This window comes from Stenella coeruleoalba (genome assembly GCF_951394435.1).
Source record: "Stenella coeruleoalba genome assembly, chromosome: 3".
Taxonomy (NCBI): Eukaryota; Metazoa; Chordata; class Mammalia; order Artiodactyla; family Delphinidae; genus Stenella; species Stenella coeruleoalba.
Genome location: NC_137148.1, coordinates 122134486 through 122159597, shown reverse-complemented (window position 1 = coordinate 122159597; position 25112 = coordinate 122134486). Strand labels below are relative to the sequence as shown.

At 40.7% G+C, this 25112-nt stretch overlaps 1 protein-coding gene across 1 annotated transcript; it reads left to right on the top strand.

The window, feature by feature from the left end:
- Positions 1 to 478: 478 nt before the first annotated feature.
- PLAC8L1 (PLAC8 like 1) lies at positions 479 to 25036 on the top strand. The gene is made up of 4 exons (XM_079917149.1): positions 479 to 787; positions 5763 to 5899; positions 22991 to 23127; positions 24461 to 25036. The coding sequence occupies exons 1-4, from the start codon at positions 663 to 665 to the stop codon at positions 24599 to 24601; spliced, it is 540 nt and encodes a 179-aa protein (XP_079773275.1). The 5' UTR covers positions 479 to 662; the 3' UTR covers positions 24602 to 25036.
- The last annotated feature ends 76 nt before the right edge of the window (positions 25037 to 25112 follow it).

The following is a 25112-nucleotide window of genomic DNA, read 5'->3' as shown; positions in this document are numbered from 1 at the left end:
GTAGGGAAGAAGTAGCAACACTTTCCCGGCATGCTCAATGAAGTCCATGGAAGAGTAGGAGATTTCTAAAAGTTGTAAAAATCCTTAGAGACTTGGGACAACTTAGCGTAGCTTAAACTTTAGGAAACCATCTTTTATTACGTGGTCTCAAGCACGATATCTGTGCTGCAAGACCTTTCTTTCTGTCTCTGTTTTCAGGTTATTTGTGGGACTCATACCCTCTTGCTTAATTGGACCAGCAGCCCTGGGGATGATGAGAGGCCCCCACTACTTCTCAGTTACAAGGCATGGCGGAAATCTGTAGCCTTTTGAGTCCCCTAAGGAAAGGTCAAGTGACACTTAGCTAGATAAATGTTTGCTAGAGTTATCTCTTAAAGCAAAGGGATTTTTCCACCAAAGAGTAGTTTTCTTTTTATTTAACTTACACTATATCTTCAGCAGTATCTCCCTTCAGGTTAGTAAGACGGACATGCCCACAGTTAACTGTGTACCTGTCTTTAAAGAAATAAGATGTCTGCCAGTTACACTGCTATGACCTCAGGTTCCAGAATATCAAGGCAACATTCTTTAGATGTTTCATTTTGGATTGAACCTAAGTTTAGAATCAGCTTATTGTTGAAGGGAAAAGGATATCCCAAGTGACAAGAAAATACCTATTAACTATGAATTGGTTTGGAAATTACTTCTCTGAGTTTCCTGAGGATATTTCCTTCCTCAACACACACTCACCTCTATTGCTTTCACTCATATCATCTGAAGATGAACAACATTTTATTTCCAGCTTGAGGTAGGGAGTAGGGTGATTTTACCCCCAGCTTTTGCTCTTTGGTTGGAATATCAAATCAATATCCTCCTATAAGGAGCCAGGAAAAAGAAAACTGGGCTCAGGAAGAAAGCTGCTATCATTTCCCATGTGTGCTTGAAAAGGAGGCAACTGATTATTTCCTTCTGGCCTTGCTTGGCTGGTGAAAGAGAAGAGCTGGCTTGGATGGAAAGGTGTCTCTACTCTTAACTGAAAATTTTGCACCCTGACCAAGTGAAACTTTATTTCTGGTGGCTGCCATTAATTTCCACCCTTTTGAAACCAAAACTCAAGAGTTTTGACTTCAGTTAAGAGTTTGAAATGGTTCATCAAGGAGGCCTCAGTGGAAGGCAGAACAAACTCTTAGTACTGCAAGTTTCATTAAAGTAGAGGGTGACATGAAACCCCCCCCAGGCTGAAGCACCAGGTGTGTGGGAACATGCAGTGGGGAATGTGTTTAGCTGCTAGAAGAGGTGAAGGTTAGGGTAAGGCTGAAAATGGGGAAGGCTGTGTGTCCCATCCGTTGTTTGGTAGGAGCTGATAACTAGAATGACTGCAGTGAGTCCTCTGCCTCCCACCAGTTGAAGCCTCTCTCTGCTTCTCTCCTTTATGGTGACCAACCCTCTTGGTTTGTCTGGGACTGTTCTAATTTTAACACTGAAAGTTTTCCATCCTGGAAAATCCCTTAGGCCAGGGCAAACTGGGATGATTAGTCACCCTGATTGAATTTTAAGGTATTTGGGTAGCACATATGACAACTGAGAAACTGCCCCCAATCTCCTCCCTCTGTTCTTCGTTTCTGAGAAAAGTGTTCAGGATGCCCTAGGGTATGTGCAAGATCCTTAATTTAAATAATAACGGTAGCTGCCATCAACTGCATGCCTACTATATGCCAAGTACATAATCTTGTTTAATCCTCAGGGCGACTATGGAGGCACGATAGTTTAAGTCCAACTTTATGGAAGAGGAGACGAGAGCTGAGGACTGGGACAAGTTGTATTTTACAGGGTCAAACAACTAGAATGCAACTGAGCCACATTTGTACTTTAGTGTGCCTGAATCGAAGCTCTGTCCTCTTTACACTAAATGAAGAAGTTGCTGAATTTGATGGCAAATGGATAGCTACTCTGGTTTAGAAACTGTGTGACCATCAGCTTCACCCACTGCTTCCAAACTCATTCTTATTACTGGTAGTGTAAGATTCTATCTATCTAGAGTAATATACAGAGCTAAAAGCTATGTAGGAAGCTGCAATAGCTACTTTAGTCTGACACCTGTAGCAGCCCCTGAATAATTATTCAGTTCTTAAAGGAACTACTAAGTGCCTGGCACATAGCAGGTACTCGGTGAAGGGTAGCTGTGCTTGTTATTTTAATTTTGACACATGAGCTATAATCTTGAACTGAAATGTTTTAGCTAATGAATGTCAATTCAAACATTTTAATATAAAAATCACCAAAGATTCAGAGTATTAAGGAAAGAAAATAATACAGTTCTTGAGTTCAAAATTAGGCAAACACACACACAAAAACCCCTTTTTTTCCCCCACCAAGGAAAAGCTACCCTCTTAGTTATTTGATTCGCAATAGCTAGAGGACAGGCTTCCTTGCCATAATAGGTGTTACACATATAATGCTGAGATAGAAGCAGAAAATTCTCTTCTAGGGCTCCAAGCTATAAGTGCGTTTCAGGGGAAAATCTAATCTAGGGGCCCAGCGCTAAGAAACTCCTTTACTAAAATTGCTGGAAACTCTTAGTGTAATAATGGAAGTCCCAGCTTGCAGGGATCACGTTGAGAGGTAAATGCCCTGGGTTATGTGGAGGCATGCAAGAAGATTTTAGGCTACTCTCAATAAAAACTCTTGATGTTTTTATGTAATCAATTCACACCTGAGAGTTGTGCCTTTACTAGAGAATGAAACATGGTTAAGGTCACGTAATCTGTAGCTAGATTTGAGGAGGACTCAGATATAATGGAAGAGATGTGTGAATTGAGTTTAATCCAATTCAACAGTTGTTGTGCACCCACTAGTTTTCAAGGAGTGCACTGGATTCTGGGGATACAGGGAGAAGCAGCAGGTGCCCCCTGACCTCAAGGAGTTCACATGGAAGTAGAGGAGAGAAGATATGTATAGAGGTAGTTTCTTCAGGACCAATCTGAAGTCTTCATAGGTGTCTTAGTCTGCCCAGAATTTCATAAAAAAATACCACAGACTGTGTAGCTTACGGAAGAGCTACTTATTTTCTCACAGTTCTGGAGGCTGGAAGTCCAAAATCAGGGTGCCATCATGGTCCAGTTCTGGTGAGGACTCTTCTTGGTTTGCAGCCTTCTCTCTGAGTGTTTACATGGCCTTTCCCTTCTTATAAGGCCAGCAGTCCTATTGGACCAGGATCCTACCCCTATTCTTTATTTAACCTTAATTATCTCCTTGAAGCCCTACCTCCAAATACAGTCACATTGGGAGCTAGATCTTCAACATATGAATTTGGGGAGACACAATTCAATCCATAGCAGTAAGCTTTAGCCCACATCATAGCAAATATATTAACATGTACCCATACCTATGTTATATCCTTTTTCTTTTCTGTATACTAAGTGAAAGGATTTTAATAATTTTGCTTTTGAAATTATTTGGCTTTGAGTAATTTATGATTAGCTGTTGCTTCTCAGCAGTCATTCATTCTTGGATTTTTTTTTTTTTTTTTTTTTTTTGCAAAATGAGAGAATTGTAATTTGTTTTCAAATGTAATAAAATATGTGTGAATTCCAAATTGGGCATTCATGTGACAGGTATCATGCTAGGTTTTTGTGTTTAATTGAGCATTAACTAATTTCAACTTTGCAGTTTTTTTGTTTTGTTTTGTTTTGTTTTGCGGTACGCGGGCCTCTCACTGTTGTGGCCTCTCCTGTTGTGGAGCACAGGCTCTGGACGCACAGGCTCAGCGGCCATGGCTCACGGGCCCAGCGGCTCCGTGGCATGTGAGATTGTCCCGGACCGGGGCACGAACCCGTGTCCCCTGCATCAGCAGGCGGACTCTCAACCACTGCGCCACCAGGGAAGCCCCAACTTTGCAGTTTTTATATTTTGTAGCCAATACTTTTTTCCAGGTCTCAAACGCTTTGATAGGTTCTTGAAAAGCTTGTTAGACCCTACATATTGTCTATAATGCCGAATGGATAAAAGGGTGGGGATGTTTCATAGCTCTACTTTCACACTTGTAGATAGGTCACTCCCAACTCCACTCGCTCTTCCAAGCTCTTGTGCAGCATTCCCAGCTGTTGGCTGGGATGCCCCTCATGTCTCACTGGCACTGTAGATTGGCTGTGCTCCCAGCATCCTCTTCCCTTCTGCCTTACCTCCTATTCTATTTTCCTTGCCATCTCTGTTACATTGACATCGCCACCTACCTGGTAGGAGGTGCAGAAGCCATTGCAGTGATCATCAGTGGTCTCCAAGTCCACCTGTATCAGGTTTCAGGCTGTTATCAGGATGACTACGTGGGCATTGCCTGGGAACTTTATTATGGACACTGATTTCTATACCTCATCCCTGGAGTCCTGTACAGTGGTCTGGGGTGAGGCTTGGGAATTTGTTTTTTTAACAAGCCAATGTGCTGTCAGGTTTGGAAGGGTGTGGGTAGTATTGGTGGAATGAAAGAGAGATGTGATCATAATAACAAGAACAGTGCTCCCCATATTATGATAACTTGAAATCCCATTGGATTTAATGTCCCAAATCAGAGGTTCTCAAAGGGCTCCACAGCTGTTTGCAAGATGCCCACAGGGTGTTGCCTTAAGGATGCTCAGGAGTATTCTACTCTGGCCTCTAGGTTTTGTGTCCCAGGTGTCCCAGGTGCAGAACTTTGGTGACTATTACTGTAACAACGGCTGTTACAGGAAGAAATTCTGCTGTCTTTTTATTTTCTCTCAAGTATGAGGCAAGCTCTTTATTTCCTCATAACACATCAGAGACCAGGTACAAAACTCTTAATGAAGCTTGCTAAAAGGGTAGCCCCAAACAGAATAACTGCTACTATGTACAGGCTGAGACTCATTCTCGGGCCCCTCTATCCCACTCTTGACATGCCCCTTCCATGAGGCTAGATAACAGCGTACCCTTCACTATAGGACTCACTCCAGGTATCCCCAGGGTAGGCATTCAGGCAAAACTAACTTTCAGCCCCAGAAAGAGAAGGAAGTTTTTTTCTCATCTCACTTTTGAAGCCCACCCCCTGGGCCTGTATTTCTATTTCAGAATGACTGAGTGGAATATCTATGCCCTTCAGGGAAAATCGAACCAGAGTTGTACTATGTGGCTGCACGAGGACAACCATATAGTGGTTTGATATCAAGATATATTCTGAAGTCTGGGTTATTCATTTAAATGATACTACCTGTCCCACTTTAGTAGCCTCGTCCAGATTTAGATGTACCATTCAGTCCAATTCCTTATTTGTCTTTTCAACAAAGTTTCAAAATCCTTGCATACAGCCTCACTCAGGGTCACATTGTTACACAGGCTGTGTGCACAATAAACAAGTTACCTGTCCTTCAGTCCACATAATAACCCTGTGAGGTAGTTTTTTCATCTTAAATTTGAACAAACAAAACAGAGGTTAAGCCACTTAACCAAGGTCAGGCTTCCAGGAAGTGGCATGCTGAGGCTTTATTTGTGAATTTATTTTTAAACACTGAGAAACACTGAGGAAGTAGACTGGACATTGAGTCTGAGTGACAGAACTTGGAATAATAATGCCACTAATAGAAATGGGGCAAAAAATCAGAGGAGGTGTGATGGAGGAGGAGGGAGGGAGATGGTGAAGTCAGCTTGGGCTCTGAAATAAGAGCCACTGGGCATCACTGGGTCCCTGTCTCTTTATCACTGTGTCTTGGCTTGATGATTATCCTTCTGAACCATCTTCTTTGTTTCCAAGTTAATCACCATCCTTGACTCTCCAGGAGCCATGCACCAGCCCAGGCTGTGGTGAAGCAGCCTGTCCGGGGAGCCAGTGGCAGGACCACAGTCACAAAGATTGTCCAGACTGGTGGGGACTGGAGCACCGGCCTCTTCAGTGTCTGCAGAGATAGGAGAATTTGTATGTTTTTTCTCTTCCTTTAAGTTCTCCTTTACTATTTTCTTTCCTAAAACACCAGTGGGTAGAAAAACTGCATCAGGCACAAGGACAGAAATTAAATGGTTTCAGACTAACTAGACTAATATTCTAGTGACTCAAATACACTCCTTGGCAGGAAGGATCTTGCTTTTCAGGGATGTGGATGTTTTTATAAAATAAGTGATGACTTCAAAGGTTTTTTTAAATGACAAAATCCATTGCATGTAAAGACACACAAAATGGGCTCCCTTATCTGCAGCTGATGGAGTATAAATTGGTACAAGCTTCCCAGTGAATGGTTAGTAACACCTATAAAAAGGGCCTCAAGTGTTATGTAGCCTTCGACCCAGTAATTACAGTTTTAGGCATTTAGTCGAAGGAAATAAATCATGTGCAAAGATTTAGCAGCATCATTAAATTGTTGCAGCATTGGTAATTGTAGCAACAATCTGGAACAACCTAAATGTTCAGTGGGGGCTTCAATACAATGAATTATACAGCCATGAAAAGTCATATTGTAGAATAATACTTCCTGAGATGGAAAAATGTTGAGATACAATTTTAAGTTAAAGAATCAGATTGTAAAACCATGTACATTAGACATTAATTAGGGGGAATATTTAGAAAAATATCTGGAAGGATATAAATACAAATGTTTACAGCAAGTGTCTCCAGATGGTACGCTAATGAATAGTTTTTCTTTTTGCTTATCTCTAGTATTTCTGTAAGGAAAGTGTAGTACTTTCCTCACAGAATAGTGAGGAAGACCAGTCATTGAATAAGACCAATCATAAAAAGATGCTCCCTTTGTTTTTTTTTAAATTAAGTTTTATTGGAGTATAGTTGTTTTACAATGTTGTGTTAGTTTCTGCTGTACAGCAAAGTGAATCAGCTATACGTGTACATGTATCCCCTCTTTTCTGGATTTCCTTTCCGTTTAGGTCACTGCAGGGCATTGAGTAGAGTTCCCTATGCTATACAGTAAGTTCTCATTAGATATCTATTTTATACATAGTATCAATAGTGTGTATATGTCAATCCCCGTCTCCCAATTCATCCCTTCCTCCCTCCCCGCCTTGTATCCATATGTCCATTCTCTATGTCTGTGTCTCTCTTTCTGCTTTGCAACTAAATTCATCTGTATCATTTTTCTAGATTCCACATATAAGTGATGTTATATGATATTTGTTTTTCTGACTTCACTCTGTATGAGTCGCTAGGTCTATGCACGTCTCTGCAAATTGCACAATTTTCGTTCCTTTTTATTATGGCTGAGTAATATTCCAATGTATATATGTACCACATCTTCTTTATCCATTCTTCTGTTGATGGGCATTTAGGTTGAATAGCTCCCTTTGTTGATTGAAATCTTTTCAGACACTGGTTTAGATGTAAAGAAGTACCAACAACACTGCCCTCTAGCTGCATGATTTTCCACTGGGTTTGAAGTTCAAAGCACATTGATTCTATTTTTACCTTAGGACATTCTGACCCATCTCTGGTACCACATGTCAGTATCCTTTTCCAGGACCTGATGTTTTTGCCCTAGGGAGTAACTCGGTCACAGAATCTTTTTTTTTTTTTTTGCCGGGGGGGGGGGTGGCGTGGGGGGCTGTCCTTTTTGATGGATGAGGGCCAATCTCTTAAGTTCAACAGACTCTGGATCTGCTATTTTTGAAGAATATGGCTCCCCCACCCTTTAGAGGGTCTGGCAAGACCTGGATTTATCCTAAAGCCTCACAAGATGGATCAACCAGAGAGCTCTGAGCTGCTACCTGATCCACGTCCTTATGCAGCTGAGTCTTGGCTGAGGCAGAAACTCGAACAAAATTTTTGGTGCTCTGATCATCCAAGCCTGAGCCTTCACTGTTTGCCTGGGCCTCACAGAGAAGAGACCGCCCAGCACCAAACACTATCCTCCATCGCTGTCCCTTTGACCATCTGACCCAGAGCTCAGCAGATTTCTTCCTGCCACAGCTACCCATGTGTACTTCTGACCAGACAATTATGGCAGCTGTTCTCTGAATCACTCAGGATTCTTCCTGGTTCTTGTCCACATTCTCTGACTTTGGTTGTCACCCAGTACTGTGGTACAGAGAAGGCAGAATAGCCACGTGGAGATGTGGAGACCTAGCCCCAGTTTGGGGAGTGGACCATTTTCCCTTCATAGCTTATAGTTCGTGGTTGGAGGGGTGAGGGTATCAGTGCATTTCCAAGTAGAGCAAAGCCTGGAACATAATGTAGTGGTTAGGAGAGCACATTTGTATTGGATATAGACCTTGCCTTGAATCTTAACTCTGCCTCTTACTGGCCATTTGACCTTGAACAAATTCTCAGGGCCTTCATTTTTCCAGCTCTGAAATGGGGGTAAATAAAGGTGCCCACCTTAAAGATTGTCAAGATTAAAGCAGATAATGCACAGAACCTGCTCTAGAACACTGGCTTGGAACATAACTGGATCAGAGTTTTTTTTGGTTGTATGCTATATATTGGGTTAAATAGTGTCCCCTCAAAATTCATGTCCACCTGGAGTCTCTGAATGTGACCTTATTTGGAAATAGGTTCTTTGCATTGTTGTCAAGTTACAAAGAGGTTATAGTGGATTAGGGTGGGCCCTAAGCCAGTGGCTGGTGTTCTTGTAAGAAGAGGGAAATTTGGACGCACACACAGAAAAGATGGCCATGTGAAGACAGGCACAAATTAGAATAATGCATCTATAAGCCATGGAATGCCAAGGATTGCCAGCAACCACCAAAAATTTGGAGAGAGGCATGGAACAGACTTTCCCCCAGAGCTTCCAGAAGGACGAAGCCTGCCAACACGCCAATTTCAGACTTCTAGCCTCCAGAATTCTCCAATGAGAGAATACTTTCTATTGTTTTAAGATGTCCAGTTTGTGGTATTTTGTTATGTCAGCCCTAGGAAATTAATACACAAGCAAACATAGGATTTCATTAGAAGGTTATGGGGTAGCTCACAAAATCAGGAAATCAACTAAAAGCTAAGCTTAGGAGGGACAAGATGCATTATCAGGAGATAGCTGAAAATCTGGTCAACTCCAAACATTTTAATCCTTTTGCTTTCCTGTCTGAGAATTGCTGTTTCAGCAATGGAGCCCAATCTGCCTAGCCTAGGTCATGACTGCTGCTTGACTAGGCCAGGGCATTTTGAATGACAGTTCTCTTATTTCCCACAATAGGGAAGGGATAAATTCCTAAATTTACAATTGGGGTGTGTTACTATGAAAATTCCAACAAATATACAATAATGCACTTAGTAAATCATAGGTATTAATGTCATTGTTGTTATAAATTTTTATTTTCCAGAGTGTTGAGAGCAAAGAGTAGAATCAGGAGACTTAGATTGGTTGCTGCCCAATCCCAAGAGTACCTAAAAAGTTGACCAAAGGAAGGACCACATGCCACCCCCTCAGCCTTAAACATTGTTTCACTGCTTAGTTCTGTGCTCCACCCCCATCAGTGTTCAGGAGACCAACCACACGGGTCTTCTGGGTCCCTGCTTGTCCATTGGAGAGCCCATTCTAGGGGCAAGAAGGAATGACATGTGGAGAATACAATATTCTTTACAGCTGGACGTGATCTGTGGAGGAGAGGCCATGAATATACAGTACCGGCTGATCTCAAATGTACTGTGTCCTAATTGTTGTTCCCTGGATGGGCCTCCATTTTGTAACTGCTCATACTATCTCTAAGCTAATGGTCTCACAAGAAAAAATTTATAGGCAGTATCAATTTATACACTGGTGATCTGCACCATGATTCCCAGGATGCAGCTGGAGTATGAGTGCTATGAGTCTTAGGTTTTTTTCCTTCCTTGTTTAAAAGGGCTACTTCATCCACAAAGTTTTATTTTAATCACATCACTGTGACAATACTTGTGACAAACTTGGAAACAAAAGGGACATCTTCTTTCCATGACTGTTTCACGTCAGATTCCCGTCTTGGGATAGTTTACCATTAAATGTTGAGAATTACTGCTACAATTTGTCATCCATTAAGCAAAGGGTACATTATGAAGAGTGATAATTTCCATTTATTTTTGACATTTTGCTTCTTCATTTAATTGCACTTCTGGTTTTTAAACTGCCTCCCTCTTCCCACCTCTGTGCTTTCTTCTGAATTCACACTGCCCTGGGATGAGAAAATGGGTGCTTTTGTGTCCTTTGAGGATGTGGTTTCTGAAAGCTCAGATGTGAAGCTGAAGCAGAGGTGAAATAAGTGGCTGTGAAATGGCCTTGTGGGTGAAAGGCTGGCTGTTCCAGCTGGGGGTGTTTGTGATGTTGCCCCAGAGGAGGTTTATGTGGAAGGTGTAATCAACACTGGTTCGTAATTCAGCCAGCCTTTACTGAGTTCCTACCTATGTATGGTCATGTGATAGGCGCTACAGACATAATAGTGACGAAGACAGAGACGGTCTCTGAGAGTACATAGGCAATAAGCAAATAGACAAAATAATTGCAGTGGTGCTGAGTGCTGTGGAGGAAGTAAACAAGGTGTTTTGAAAGGAAATTACAGGGGGCAAAGGATGGCCTCTCTGAGGAACTGACTTAAGCTGATACCTGAGAGATGGGAGAGAACCAGCCACTAAAATCACCTTTCCTGTGGAGGCACCACAAGCACCAGGCAGTAAAGGGCTTTGTGTGGACAAGAAGCCATCAGAGGCCCAACATGGGTGGGGTGAAGCAGTCCAAGAATTTCTTTGGTTTTCTGGAAGAGGAAGGAGGCAAGAAAAGGCCTCAGACTGGGATTCGTGTCCTTGAACTGTATCTTGGGTAAACTGTACACTGTACACTGCAGTCTGAAAGCAGGGACCACTGGTCCTGCTCACTGGTCTTGCCCAGCGGAGCACCTGACCAATAGAAGGCGCTAATGAATATTTCCTGAACGACACATCTATGAATGAATTTTAACCTGTATTCTCACTTGCTTCCTTCTTTCCTGCACTTCATTGAAACAGTCACAAAGACTTAGATTGAGAAGGGATATTGGGGTCAGCTGGTCTGGCCCCTCACCAGCTTGTCTAAGTCCCCTCTGTAGCAAGCCTGGTAAGGACCTGACAGCCTTGGCTTTCTGAACATTTCTGGAGAGGAGGGCTCCTCTCCCTTGGAGCCATCTCAGTGCTTAAAAAAAAAAAAAAGATTTTTAATAGGTTACCAGGTACGTGATGCAAAATTCAAAAGTACCTACCCCTTAGGTATATGAAAAGCAGCAACTCCATCCTTGCCCTCCTGCCCTGCCCAGTTCTCCTCAGAGGACACCACTCTTACCTGAGCCCCAATATAGTCTATATGCTTATAAATATATAAAAAATTTTAATGAAAATAGATTAAGCTTTTTATTATAAAAGTATCATATAATCATGGTAAAAAAGAAAAATGCAAAAGGCTATAAAAGAAGAAAGCAGTATCCTGTAATCCCAGTGTCGTAGATATACATCGTTAATATTTTGGTATCTATCCTTCCAGATTTTTTCTGTATATGTGGTATATATAATTGACACAAATAATAGAATTGTAAACACACACAGTTCTGCATCTTTATTTTGTTTTAATTTAACAATATAGGTGACCATATTGTGCAGACCATATCAGCACTTCTGAAGCTAATATTTTAAATTTCTGCATAGATTCCATTGTATGAATGTACCATAATTTATTTATCCAAAAATTCTTATTTGTGGATCTTTATGTGGTTTCCAGACTTTTTGCTATTCAAACCGATGCTTTGTGAGTATTCTTGTATTGGTGCCATTTTGTATGTGCGTGAGTTATCTGTTGGACAATTGCTGAGGGTAAACCTACTGGTCAGATAGTACGTACCTTTTTAAATCTTGATAGATGTTTCCAAATGGCTCTCCATTTAGAAGTTGTACTAATTTACACTCCCACCCACAATGTATGAGCATGCCCCATTCCTTATTTATTTATTTATCTATTTATTCTTGGCTGAGTTGGGTCTTCATTGCTGCATGTGGGCTTTCTCTAGTTGCAGTGAGTGGGGGCTACTCTTCCTTGCAGTGCATGGGCTTCTCATTGCGGTGGCTTCTCTTGTTGCGGAGCACGGGCTCTAGGCGCGCGGACTTCAGTAGTTGTGGCTCGTGGGCTTTAGAGTGCAGGCTCAGTAGTTGTGGTGCGCGGGCTTAGTTGCTCCACAGCATGTGGGATCTTCCCCGACCAGGGCTCGAATCCGTGTCCACTGCATTGGCAGGCGGATTCATAACCACTGTGCCACCACGGAAGCCCCACATTCCTTTTTTTTTTTTTTTTTTTTGCGGTACACGGGGCTCTCACTCTTGTGGCCTCTCCCGTTGCGGAGCACAGGCTCCGGATGCTCAGGCTCAGCGGCCATGGCTCACGGGCCTAGCTGCTCCACGGCATGTGGGATCTTCCCGGACCGGGGCACGAACCCGTGTCCCCTGCATCGGCAGGCGGGCTCTCAACCACTGCGCCACCAGGGAAGCCCCCCACCATTCCTTTTTTTAAGCATCTCTTATTGTTAGATTCTGCCTCTTTGTGATAATTGACCTGAAATGTGCCTTGCTGCAATTTCCACACACCTTTCCTACTTATGTTCTTTGGGGCTCCACACTGTGGTTTTGTGTAGCCGCCTTCTTTTTATCTCGACTCCCCCTGTGAGTTAGAGGGATGAATGATGAACCACATTCCATGCTTGAGGGTGGAGTTCATGTTAGAGAATAGGCCAGGAATGTTTAGGCTGTGGGAGCTGACATGACCACTAGGCCTTTGGAGGGAAGGGGAAGAGGCTGAATTTATGGCATGGATCTCTCTTGAGCCTGAGCTTCTTTTTTAAAAAAAGTACACACACATACACACACACATGTGCACACACATACTTGCATATATATATATATTTTTTACTTCACAAATAACACATGAATATGTTCACTTTATTAAAGAAATGAAACATTACAGAAAAGGGAACCATGTCACTCTTTTTTATTAAATCAATTTGGAGTGTTTTCTTCCAGATCTTTTTCTCTGTATTTACATATGCATCTATTAGTAACATATACTATTGCTTTGTAACTTTTTAAACAAAGCATAAATGGTATTATGCTGTAATATCATTATGCAATTTGATTTTTTTAACTCAAAATATGTCTTAGAGATTTATCTCTGTTGGTACTTAATTGATCTTTCATTGTGTTCTTAATTATTCCCTAGTATGATCTGCACCATCATGGTTTATTTACACGTTTGTCTATTAATGTACTCTTGTTTTAAATTTGAAGCCACAAATAATGCTGCAGTGGATATCCTTGTACCGGCCTCTTTGTGTGCATGTGTAAGCATTACTCTAGGGTAGATGCTAACAAGTGGAGTTACTGAATCCCAGAGTATTTAAAATTTTATGAGATTCAGCCAAGTTGCTTTCCAAAGTGACTGTGCCAGTTTCCATCTCCATCAGTGTATGGAGCACCTATTTCTCTGTGGTGCCCCACAGCATTTGACATGTTCTAAAAACCTTAGAGTGTGGCCAGCCCTGAACCAAGATGGCAGAGTAGAAGGACGTGCTCTCACTCCCTCTTGTGAGAACACCAGAATCACAACTAGCTGCTGGACAATCATCGACAGGAAGACACTGGAACTCACCAAAAAAGATACCCCACATCCAAATACAAAGGAGAAGCCACAATGAGATGGTAGGAGGGGCGCAATCACAGTAAAATCAAATCCCATAACTGGTGGCTGGGTGACTCACAGACTGGAGAACACTTATACCACAGAAGTCCACCCACTGAGGTGAAGGTTCTGAGCCCCACGTCAGGATTCTGAACTGCGGGTCCAACAACGGGAGGAGGAATTTCTAGAGAATCAGGCTTTGAAGGCTAGTGGGATTTGACTGCAGGACTTCTACAGGACTGGGGGAAACAGAGACTCCACTCTTGGAGGGCACACACAAAGTAGTGTGCACATCGGGACCCAGGGGAAGGAGCAGTGATCCCAAGGGAGACTGAACCCAACCTAGCTGCTAGTGTTGGAGGGTCTCCTGCAGAGGCGGGGGTGGCTGTGGCTCACTGTGGAGACAAGGACACTGGCAGCAGAAGTTCTGGGAAGTACTCCTTGGTGTGAGCCCTCCCAGAGTCTGCCATTAGCCCCACCAAAGAGCCCAGGTAAGCTCCAGTGTTGGGTTACCTCAGGCCAAACAACCAACAGGGAGGGAACCCAGCCCCACCCATCAGCAGTCAAGCCGATTAAAGTTTTACTGAGCTCTGCCCACCAGAGCAACAGTCAGCTCTACCCACCACCAGTCCCTCCCATCAGGAAACTTGCACACGCCTCTTAGGTAGCCTCATCCACCAGAGGGCAGACAGCAGAAGCAAGAAGAACTATAGTCCTACAGCCTGCGGAACAAAAACCACATTCACAGAAAGATAGACAAGATGAAAAGGCAGAGGGCTATGTACCAGATGAAAGAACAAGATAAAACCCCAGAAAAACAACTAAATGAAGTGGACATAGGCAACCTCCCAGAAGGAGAATTCAGAATAATGATAGTGAAGATGATCCAGGACCTCGGAAAAAGAATGGAGGCAAAGATCGAGAAGATGCAAGAAATGTTTAACAAAGACCTAGAAGATTAAAGAACAAACAAACAGAGATGAACAATACAATAACTGAAATGAAAACTACACTAGAAGGAATCAATAGCATAATAACTGAGGCAGAAGACCGGATAAATGACCTGGAAGACAGAATGGTGGAATTCACTGCTGTGGAACAGAATAAAGAAAAAAGGATGAAAAGAAATGAAGACAGCCTTAAAGACCTCTGGGATAACATTAAATGCAACAACATTCGCATTATAATGGTCCCAGAAGGAGAAGAGAGAGAGAAAGGACCTGAGAAAATATTTGAAGAGATTATAGTCAAAAACTTCCCTAACATGGGAAAGGAAATAGCCACCCAAGTCCAGGAAACGCAGAGAGTCCCAGGCAGGATAAACCCAATGAGAAACATGCCGAGATACATAGTAATCTAATTGACAAAAATTAAAGACAAAAAAAAATTATTAAAAGCAACAAGGGAAAAAAGACAAATAACGTAAAAGGGAACTCCCATAAGGTTAACAGCTGATTCTCAGCAGAAAGTCTACAAGCCAGAGTGGAGTGGCACAATATATTTAAAGTGATGAAAGGGAAGAACCTACAACCAACATTACTCTACCTGGCAAGGATCTCATCAGATTCGACAGAGAAATCAAAAGCTTTACAGACAAGCAAAAGGTAAGAGAATTCAGCACCACCAAACCAGCTCTACAACAAATGCTAAAGGAACTTCTCTAAGTGGGAAACACAAGAGAAGAAAAGGGCCTACAAAAGCAAACCCAAAACAATTAAGAAAATGGTCATAGGAACTTACATATCGATAATTACCTTAAACGTGAATGGATTAAATGCTCCAATCAAAAGACACAGGCTTGCTGAATGGATACAAAAACAACACCCATATATATGCTGTCTACAAGTGACCCACTTCAGGCCTAGGGACACATACAGACTGAAAGTTAGGGGACGGAAAAAGATATTCCATGCAAATGGAAATCAAAAGAAAGCTGGAGTAACAATACTCATATCAGATAAAATGGACTTTAAAATAAAGAATGTTACAAGAGACAAGGAAGGACACTACGTAAGATCAAGGGATCAATCCAAGAAGAAGATATAACAATTTTAAATATATATGCACCCAACATAGGAGCACCTCAATACATAAGGCAACTGCTAACAGCTCTAAAAGAGGAAATTGACAGTAACACAATAATAGTGGGGGACCATAACACCTCACTTACACCAATGGACAGATCATCCAAAAGGAAAATAAATAAGGAAACAGAAGCTTTAAATGACACAACAGACCAGATAGATTTAATTGATATTTATAGGACATTCCATCCAAAAACAGCAGATTACACGTTCTTCTCAAGTGTGCACAGAACTTTCCCCAGGATAGATCACATCTTGGGTCACAAATCAAGCCGCAGTAAATTTAAGAAATTTGAAATCATATCAAGCATCTTTTCTGACCACAACACTATTAGATTAGAAATGAATTACAGGGAAAAAAATGTAAAAAACACAAACACGTGTAGGCTAAACAATATGTTACTAAATAACCAAGAGATCCCTGAAGAAACCAAAGAGGAAATCAAAAAATACATAGAGACAAAAGACAATGAAAACACAATGATCCAAAACCTATGGGATGCAGCAAAAGCAGTTCTAAGAGGAAAGTTTATAGCTATACAAGCCTACCTCAAGAAACAAGAAAAATCTTAAATAAGCAATCTAACCTTACACCTAAAGGAGCTAAAGTAGATCAAACAAAACCCAAAGTTAGCAGAAGGAAAGAAATCATAAAAATCAGAGCAGAAATAAATGAAATAGAAACAAAGAAAACAATAGCAACGATCAATAAAACTAAAAGCTGGTTCTTTGGAAGATAAAAAAAATTGATAAACCATTAGCCAGACTCATCAAGAAAAAGAGAGAGAGGACTCAAATCAATAAAATTAGAAATGAAAAAGAAGTTACAACAGACACTGCAGAAATACAAAGCATCCTAAGAGATTACTACAAGCAACTCTATGCCAATCAAATGGACAACCTGGAAGAAATGGACAAATTTTTCGGAAAGTATAACCTCAAAGACTGAACCAGGAAGAAATAGAAAATATGAACAGACCAATCACAAGCACTGAAATTGAAACTGTGATTAAAAATCTTCCAACAAACAAAAGTCCAGGACCAGATGGCTTCACAGGTGAATTCTATCAAACATTTAGAGAAGAGCTGATATCCATCCTTCTCAAACTCTTCCAAAAAATTGCAGAGGAAGGAACACTCCCAAACTCATTCTATGAGGCCACCATCACCCTGATATCAAAACCAGACAAAGATACTACAAAAAAAGAAAATTACAGACCAATATCACTGATGAATATAGATGCAAAAATCCTCACCAAATACTAGCAAACAGAATCCAGCAACACATTAAAAGGATCATACACCATGATCAAGTGGGATTTATCCCAGGGATGCAAGGATTCTTCAATATGCGCAAATCAATCAATGTGATACACCATATTAACAAACTGAAGAAGAAAAACCATATGCTCATTTCAATAGATGCAGAAAAAGCTTTTGACAAAGTTTAACACCCAGTTATGATAAAAACTCTCCAGAACGTGGGCATAGCAGGAACCTACCTCAACATAATAAAAGCTATATATGACAAACCCACAGCAAACATCATTCTCAATGGTGAAAAACTGAAAGCATTTCCTCTAAGATCAGGAACAAGACAAGGATGTCCACTCTCACCACTATTATTCAACATAGTTTTGGCATTCCTAGCCACAGCAATCAGAGAAGAAAAAGAAATAAAAGGAATACAAATTGGAAAAGAAAAAGTAAAATTTTCACTGTTTGCAGGTGACTTGATACTATACATAGATAATCCTAAAGATGCCACCAGAAAACTACTAGAGCTAATCAATGAATTTGGTAAAGTTGCAGGATACAAAATTAATGCACAGAAATCTCTTGCATTCCTATACACTAATGATGAAAAATCTGAGAGAGAAATTAAGGAAACTCTCCCATTTACCATTGCAATAAAAAGAATAAAATACCTAGGAATAAACCTACCTAGGGAGACAATAGACCTGTATGCAGAAAATTATAAGACACTGATGAAAGAAATTAAAGATGATACCAACAAATGGAGAGGTAATCCATGTTCTTGGATTGGAAGAATGAACATTGTGAAAAGGACTATACTACCCAAAGCAATCTACAGATTCAATGCAATCCCTATCAAATTACCAATGACATTTTTTATGGAACTAAAACAAAAAATCTTAAAATTTGTATGGAGACACAAAAGACCCCAAATAGCCAAAGCAGTCTTGAGGGAAATAAACGGAGCTGGAGGAATCAGACTCCCTGACTTCAGACCATATTACAAAGCTACAGTAATCAAGACAATATGGTACTGGTACAAAAACAGAAACACAGATCAATGGAACAAGATAGAAAGCCCAGAGATAAACCCACGCACCTATGGTCAACTAATCTATGACAAAGGAGGCCAGGATATACAATGGAGAAAAGACAATCTCTTCAATAAGTGGTGCTGGGAAAACTGGACAGCTACATGTAAAAGAATGAAATTAGAACTGTCTCTAACACCATACACAAAAATAAACTCAAAGTGGATTAGAGACCTAAATGTAAGGCTGGACACTATAAAACTCTTAGAGGAAAACATAGGAAGAACGCTCTTTGACATAAATCACAGCAAGATCTTTTTTGATCCATCTCCTAGAGTAATGGAAATAAAAACAAAAATAAACAAATGGGACCTAATGAAACTTCAAAGCTTTTGCAAAGCAAAGGAAACCATAAACAAGACAAAAAGACAACCCTCAGAATGGGAGAAAATATTTGCAAATGAATCAATGGACAAAGGATTAATCTCCAAAATTTATAAGCAGCTCACACAGCTCAATATTAAAAAAACAAACAACCCAGGCTTCCCTGGTGGCGCAGTGGTTGCGAGTCTGCCTGCTGATGCAGGGGACACGGGTTCGTGCCCCAGTCTGGGAAGATCCCGCATGCCGCGGAGCGGCTGGGCCCGTGAGCAATGGCCGCTGAGTCTGTGCGTCCGGAGCCTGTGCTCCGCAACGGGAGAGGCCACAACAGTGAGAGGCCCGCATACCGCAGGAAAAAACAAAAGAAAACCCAATCCAAAAATGGGCAGAAGACCTAAATAGACATTTCTCCAAAGAAGACATACAGATGGCCAAGAAGCACATGAAAAGCTGCTCAACATCACCAATGATTAGAGAAATGCAAATCAAAACTACAAGGAGGTATCACCTCACACTGGTTAGAATGGGCATCATCAGAAAATCTACAAACAACAAATGCTGGATAGGGTGTGGAGAAAAGGGAACCCTCTTGCACTGTTGGTGGGAATGTAAATTGATACAACCACTATGGAGAACAGTATGGAGGTTCCTTAAAAAACTAAAAATAGAATTACCATATGATCTAGCAATCCCACTACTGGGCATATACCCAAAGAAAACCATAATTCAAAGAGATACATGCACCCCAATGTTCATTGCAGCACTATTTACCATAGCCAGGTCATGGAAGCAACCTAAATGCCCATTGACAGACAAATGGATAAAGAAGATGCGGTACATATATACAATGGAATATTACTCAACTGTAAAAAGGAACGAAATTGGGTCATTTGTTGAGACGTGGATGGATCTAGAGACTGTCATACAGAGTGAAGTAAGTCAGAAAGAGAAAAGCAAATATCGTATATTAACACATATATGTGGAACCTAGAAAAATTGTACAGATGAACGGGTTTGCAGGGCAGAAATTGAGACACAGATGTAGAGAACAAACTTACGGACACCGAGGCGGGTTAGCGGCAGGGGGGTGGTGGTGGTGGTGGGATGAATTGGGCGATTGGGATTGACATGTATACACTGATGTATATAAAATTGATGACTAATAAGAACCTGCTGTATTAAAAAATAAATAAAACAAAATTCAAAAATAAAAAACACCTTAGAAAAATTTGGCATTCTTATAGGTAATAAATGGTTTCTGATCGTCTTAGTATGCAATTCCCTGATTACTAACGACATTGAGCAGCTTTTCATGTTTTTTCTTGGTCATTTGTATTTGTTCTTTAACTGTTCATGTCTTGTGTTCATTTTCTTCTTCTGTTTAATCCTTGATATATTGATTTTCAGGAATTCTTTGTATGTTCTGGATACTTATCCTTGGTCTGTGATTTATTTAGCGAAATTTCCTCCTAGAGCCCCCTGAAGACAAAGGATTCCATCATCCTACCCTTGTGCATCTCTTGTTGAGCACAGTGTTTATCCCACAGCACTCCATCCTGACCCAAGGATCTTTCCTAAAGAAGTTGCATGATTTCAGACTCTCCACAGGAATAAATACCAAACAGTGGTAGTGAGGGCACTGTCTTAGAACACACAAGTCCACAATTGTTTACTAATTAAATACATAAAACATGAGAACATTTGGGCATATGTGGTATGTGTAGTAGTTAAGACTTTGGAGCCAGGCTACTTGAGTTCAAATGTGACCTCTGCCCCTTCTTAACAAATGTATGAACTTGGGCAAATTGTTTAAGTCCTCTGGGCATTAGTTTGCTCATCTGTAAAATGGGCCTAATAATAGTACATTTTATAGGATTGTTGTGAGAATTAAATGAGTTACTAAATGCAAAGTACTTTTAGCAGGGCTTGGCACATGGTGAAATCTGTATAAATATTATCTATTATATAATAAAACTTTGGCTTTTATAGTGTTTTTTTTTTTTATCATGTCTGACTTCTGTCCCAATGTAATTGAATTTTGGGTGTGTTTCCTCAGTATCTAGTACTCCCTCATAATGAACACTTAGATAACCTGGATATACAAATGGAAAGGCTTAAAAATAAAATTAACAGCATGTGTTACATGAGTCATAAAAATAAGGTACAGGAGTTTCAGTGCACAAAACAACTTCTTTACAATATGCTTATTGAGGATGGTGGGCATTTCTCTCTGCCAGTTAAAGTGGTGCAGCTCAGGCAATTGGGTAAAGACAATTTATTACTCACTTAGCTTGCTAGCTTTATAATTATGCAACTTTTGATTAATTTTTTATCTGCAGGGATATACACTACAGTATTTTGTAATTCATGCATAAGTTTTGATTGATTTTTATGTGCCATGATTTCAGAGTCCCCTAATTCAGGGTTGCATACAGTATTACCACTCTGAACTCACTGCACGTTCATGGGCCATTTGCTGTCCTCTGACCTGTTGATACCAGTTGTCAGTGCTGAGTGGGACCTGCTGATCTCGCTAGGAGTAATGATTTTTTTAAAATGTGGGACAAAACATCCCAGACTTAATCAAGGATGAATTTAGTGTTTGCTTTGGGCCAAGTGATGCCTATAATACTTGATTTCGTGATTTTCTTAAGATTCCTGACGAAATAGATGTTCTGTTTCTCAGATAGGCTGCTCCTTGTCCCCCTCCCCACTCCAGTCCTCATGCCCTCCATGCACATGTTCTACCTCACCTCTTATATGAAACTGGAGAAGTCCAGAGTCCAGGCACATCCCTTGGAGGTTCTAAGATAAAACAGCATTCCTAGATTTCTGCTTCTTTGTCACTGAATTTGGGAGTGGGACTCTGCACTCCTCACTGTTGAAGAGGGAGGGAGGGATGAGGCAACAGAGACAGGTGTTTGACAAGGAATTCTTCTAGTATGCTAGTGACATGGCATGTGAGCCTTTGTGTCTGGTGCACTAGAAGGCTATGAACACTACCATTTCACACTCATTAGAATGGATAAAATAAAAAAGGCTGACAATTGCAAATGTTGGTGAGGATGTGGAACAACAAACTCTCATACATTGCTGGTGGGAGGGTAAAATGGTACAAATACTTTGGAGAACTCTTTGTAAATTTCTGGTAAAATTAAACATAAATCTACCCCATGACCTAGCAATTCCATTTCCAGGAATCCACCCAAGTGAAATGAAAATATTTGTCCACGTAAAGACTTGTATATGAATATTCATAGTGCTTATTCATAATAGCAAAAAATGGAATAAACAGTGGGAGAGTGGATAATTTGTAGAACATTTATACATTGGTAATACTACTCAACAATAAAAGGAACAAACTGCAGATATACATAACAACATAGATGAATCTCAAGAAATGTGATGTTGAACAAAAGAAGTCAGATACAAAAGTAAACATGATTCCACTTATACGAAGTCCAAATCGAGGTAAAACTCATCTATGGGAATAGAAATCAGAATAGTGATATGTCTGGAGTGGGGGTGGGAGGACCGGGATTGTCTGGGAAGGGGCACATGGGAACTCCCTGGGGTGATGGCAGTGTTCTACACGTTTGGTTACGTGGGTGAATATGATTGTCAGAACTCATCCAACTGAACATTTATGATTTGTGCATTTTCTTGTTTATAAATTATGCCTCAATAACATTTATTGAATACATTTTTAAAGGTTATGGTTAGTTTTTTTGCTCTTTCATAGTTCAAATTATTTGTATTCGTCAAGGTTGTCATCTTTTGCAATGATATAGCATCTTAATCGTTTACCGGGGGTTCTTAACCTGTGGTCCAGTGATAGTTTTCAATGGATCCTTGAACCCCGTGAAACTGAATGCACAATTTTGCATGTCTGTGTTCATGTATTTTTCTCTCCCCTTCAGGAGCAAGTTCATAGCTATCACCATATTCTCAAAAGTTTCCGTGACCCAAAACGTATTTAAAAGAGAACCTCTGTGTTAATGGTTCATGCAGGATGTGTAGGAAACAATATCAGTAGTTAAAGATGAATGAATGAATAAATGACCAACTGTTTCCAGCTGATGTTCAAGGAACCAAGCCTCTACTAGTTTACAGATTAAAACTGGCAGATGTCAGTGGCTCCATGCAACTGCAAACATTAGAGAAACCTTCTGGCCTGAGAAATAGAATAAAGTCCTTATAAGAATAGCAGGCAGAATCAGTGTACCATATAAGAGCTTTCAATCACATTTATAGAAGAAGACGCCTGCTGTTCAAAAGTATCTTATACTGTGTCTATTTTAAATATTGAAATTAGATAGATGAACATAAGAGAAGCAACAGTTATGTTTCAATTATAAAAAATTATCTAATGCTTTTCTCTTGACAGAAAAAACAGTTACTGTAGTGAACGTTATCAGAATAGTGGCAGGTTCAGCTTTGCCAGTGTTTAACAAAAGAAGACAATTTTGGTGTGGCTCAGTTATGGCAATTCTCATATAGTGAGTTTTGCAAATTGGTCATTCATTCTCAGTCCCTGATTGCAGGGGGACAATGCAGTATTAAATTGATGGCATAGGGCTATAAATGCTCTTTGTGATGTGAAGTTGCTCTAAGCACAACTGAGAACCTGAGCTTGCTTTTATGTGGTTATTGACAGGTTTCTGTGGTCTCATTTGTCCCATGTGTCTTGAGTGTGACATCGCCAGGCAGTATGGAGAGTGTTTTTGTTGGCCATTGTTACCTGGGTCCACCTTTGCACTAAGAATTGGCACCAGAGAGAGACATAGAATACGGGTAAGTGTGTTTGGATATATATGTGAAGCTGGATCTGTATGAGAACCTGGATGCCTTTCAAACCTGTGATTTTTTTAAAAAAATGAGGTGTGGGTGAGGATGCTTAAAAACACCACACTTAGTGGAATACTTTGAGAAAGGAAAGGGAAGAAATTTCTGATTTCATTTGTTACTAGGATATATATTAACGAAAATGCCACATTGTGAAGGGTATTTCCAAGGGGGACCTATTATAATGTAGATCGTTGACCACTTCTGTTTCTCTGTCTCTTATTACATCCAGAGAAGATGATAGGTAGAAGTGCACCAAATTTGGAGGATACACTTGGGATAATCTCACTTAAAATGTAGCCCATCAGCATATACAGAATTCACTTTGGGGGTTCCCTGGGGACTCTTCAAAGAGCCAATTTCCAGTGCAGCTGAGACTGAGGTACAATGAGAGATTGAGGACAGACATGTCATACCTACTAAGATGTGGACAGATAAAAAGGCATCTTTTTATTTTATTTGTTTTTTTATTGGAGTATAGTTGCTTTACACTGCTGTGTCAGTTTCTGCTGTACAGCAAAGTCAATCAGCCACACAAATACGTGTATCCCCTCTTTTTTGGATTTCCTTCCCATTTAGGTCACCACAGAGCACTGAGTAGAGTTCCCTCTGCTGTACAGTAGGTTCTCATTAGTTAAAGGCATCTTTTTATATATTCATGTGAAATGATCCCTAGGATATATTTTTAAGTGAACAAAAGAGTAAGGTATGTAAGTATGTAACGATTTACTTAAAAAGAATATATATGTAGGTAAAATGTAATGTGTATGTATCTGTATGTATCTATATATTTGCCTAGACATAGAATTTATCTGGAAGTGTATATAAGAACTACCAACAATGGTAGCCCCCTGACAGGTAACTGGGTGGCTGGTGAGAGCTGTAGAAGGGGGGTTTACTTTTTACTTCCTATTCCTTCTTACTGTGGGAATTTTGGACCATGTGCATTTATTACTCCAAAAAAGTAAATAAAATAATTATAAACATTAAGTTCTAAGAGGAAATAAAAAGATGTTGACAGAGAATTTTCTGTCAGTGAGACAGTGGTTTCAGGTTTGAAGTCTTGAGGGCAGGTCTCTGAATTGCAAGGATCGATTAGCAGTCGAGCTGCTTGGCACTTGGGTAACGCGGTGGAGTTGTGTCCCTGGGCGATGACTTCAGGGTGGTGGCGGATCTTGGGGGCAGTGGGTGGGATGGGCCATGAGGTAATACTGCGGAGGTTCCTGGGAAAGGGAACTGAGCCTGTGCGATTGAGCCAGAACAGAGACCCGGTCTCCCCTAGGGCACGCTGTGCGAGGACTGGCTGGCAGTGCACTGCTGCTGGCCTTTTTCCATCTGCCAGGTGGCCCGGGAACTCAAGATGAGGACCTCCCAACTCTACGAAATCTATGCGGCCCCTTCGACTAATGAAAATCTTATCTGACAGAGCAAGAAATCTCCTCCTCACTTCCCCGCACCCTTCTCTCAAATCCCTCTTAGTAGAGAGATTGTTCTTAAGGTTTCACTGAAATAGTATGAAAATAAATGATTTCCCACTACTGTCTTTACTGTTGTCCTTTCTTTACACGTACCCCCGATGAAGACTCTGTTATTTGTCTGAATTTGCTATCCCAGCCCAGCCATATTAGGCAGATTCGAGAGGTGAGTTTTTTACCCTCCGTCACCCTGCCTGGAGTTTTGGAAGGCTGCATTTTCCCCCATCTTCCCCTTTCACAAGAGATGTCTGGGAAGCTGGAAGAACTATTATATGGCTAAGCTAAGCCTCTTTTCCCAAAGTACCAATGATGGGGCAGAAGACGGTTTATTTTATTTTTTTATTATTTTTAAAAACTTTTATTGGATTATAGTTGATTTACAATGTTGGGTTAGTTTCAGGTGTACAGCAAAGTGAATCAGTTAGCACCTGGACTGGGCCCTAAATATCACTCTAATGC

Coding starts and splice junctions, on each gene's coding strand:
- PLAC8L1 (XM_079917149.1), top strand. CDS start 663: ATGAATTGGTTTGGAAATTACTTCTCTGAGTTTCCTGAGGATATTTCC. Junction 788..5,762: donor CATTTTATTTCCAGCTTGAG/GTAGGGAGTAGG, acceptor TTGACTCTCCAG/GAGCCATGCACCAGCCCAGG. Junction 23,128..24,460: donor GAGAGAGACATAGAATACGG/GTAAGTGTGTTT, acceptor GGTCTCCCCTAG/GGCACGCTGTGCGAGGACTG.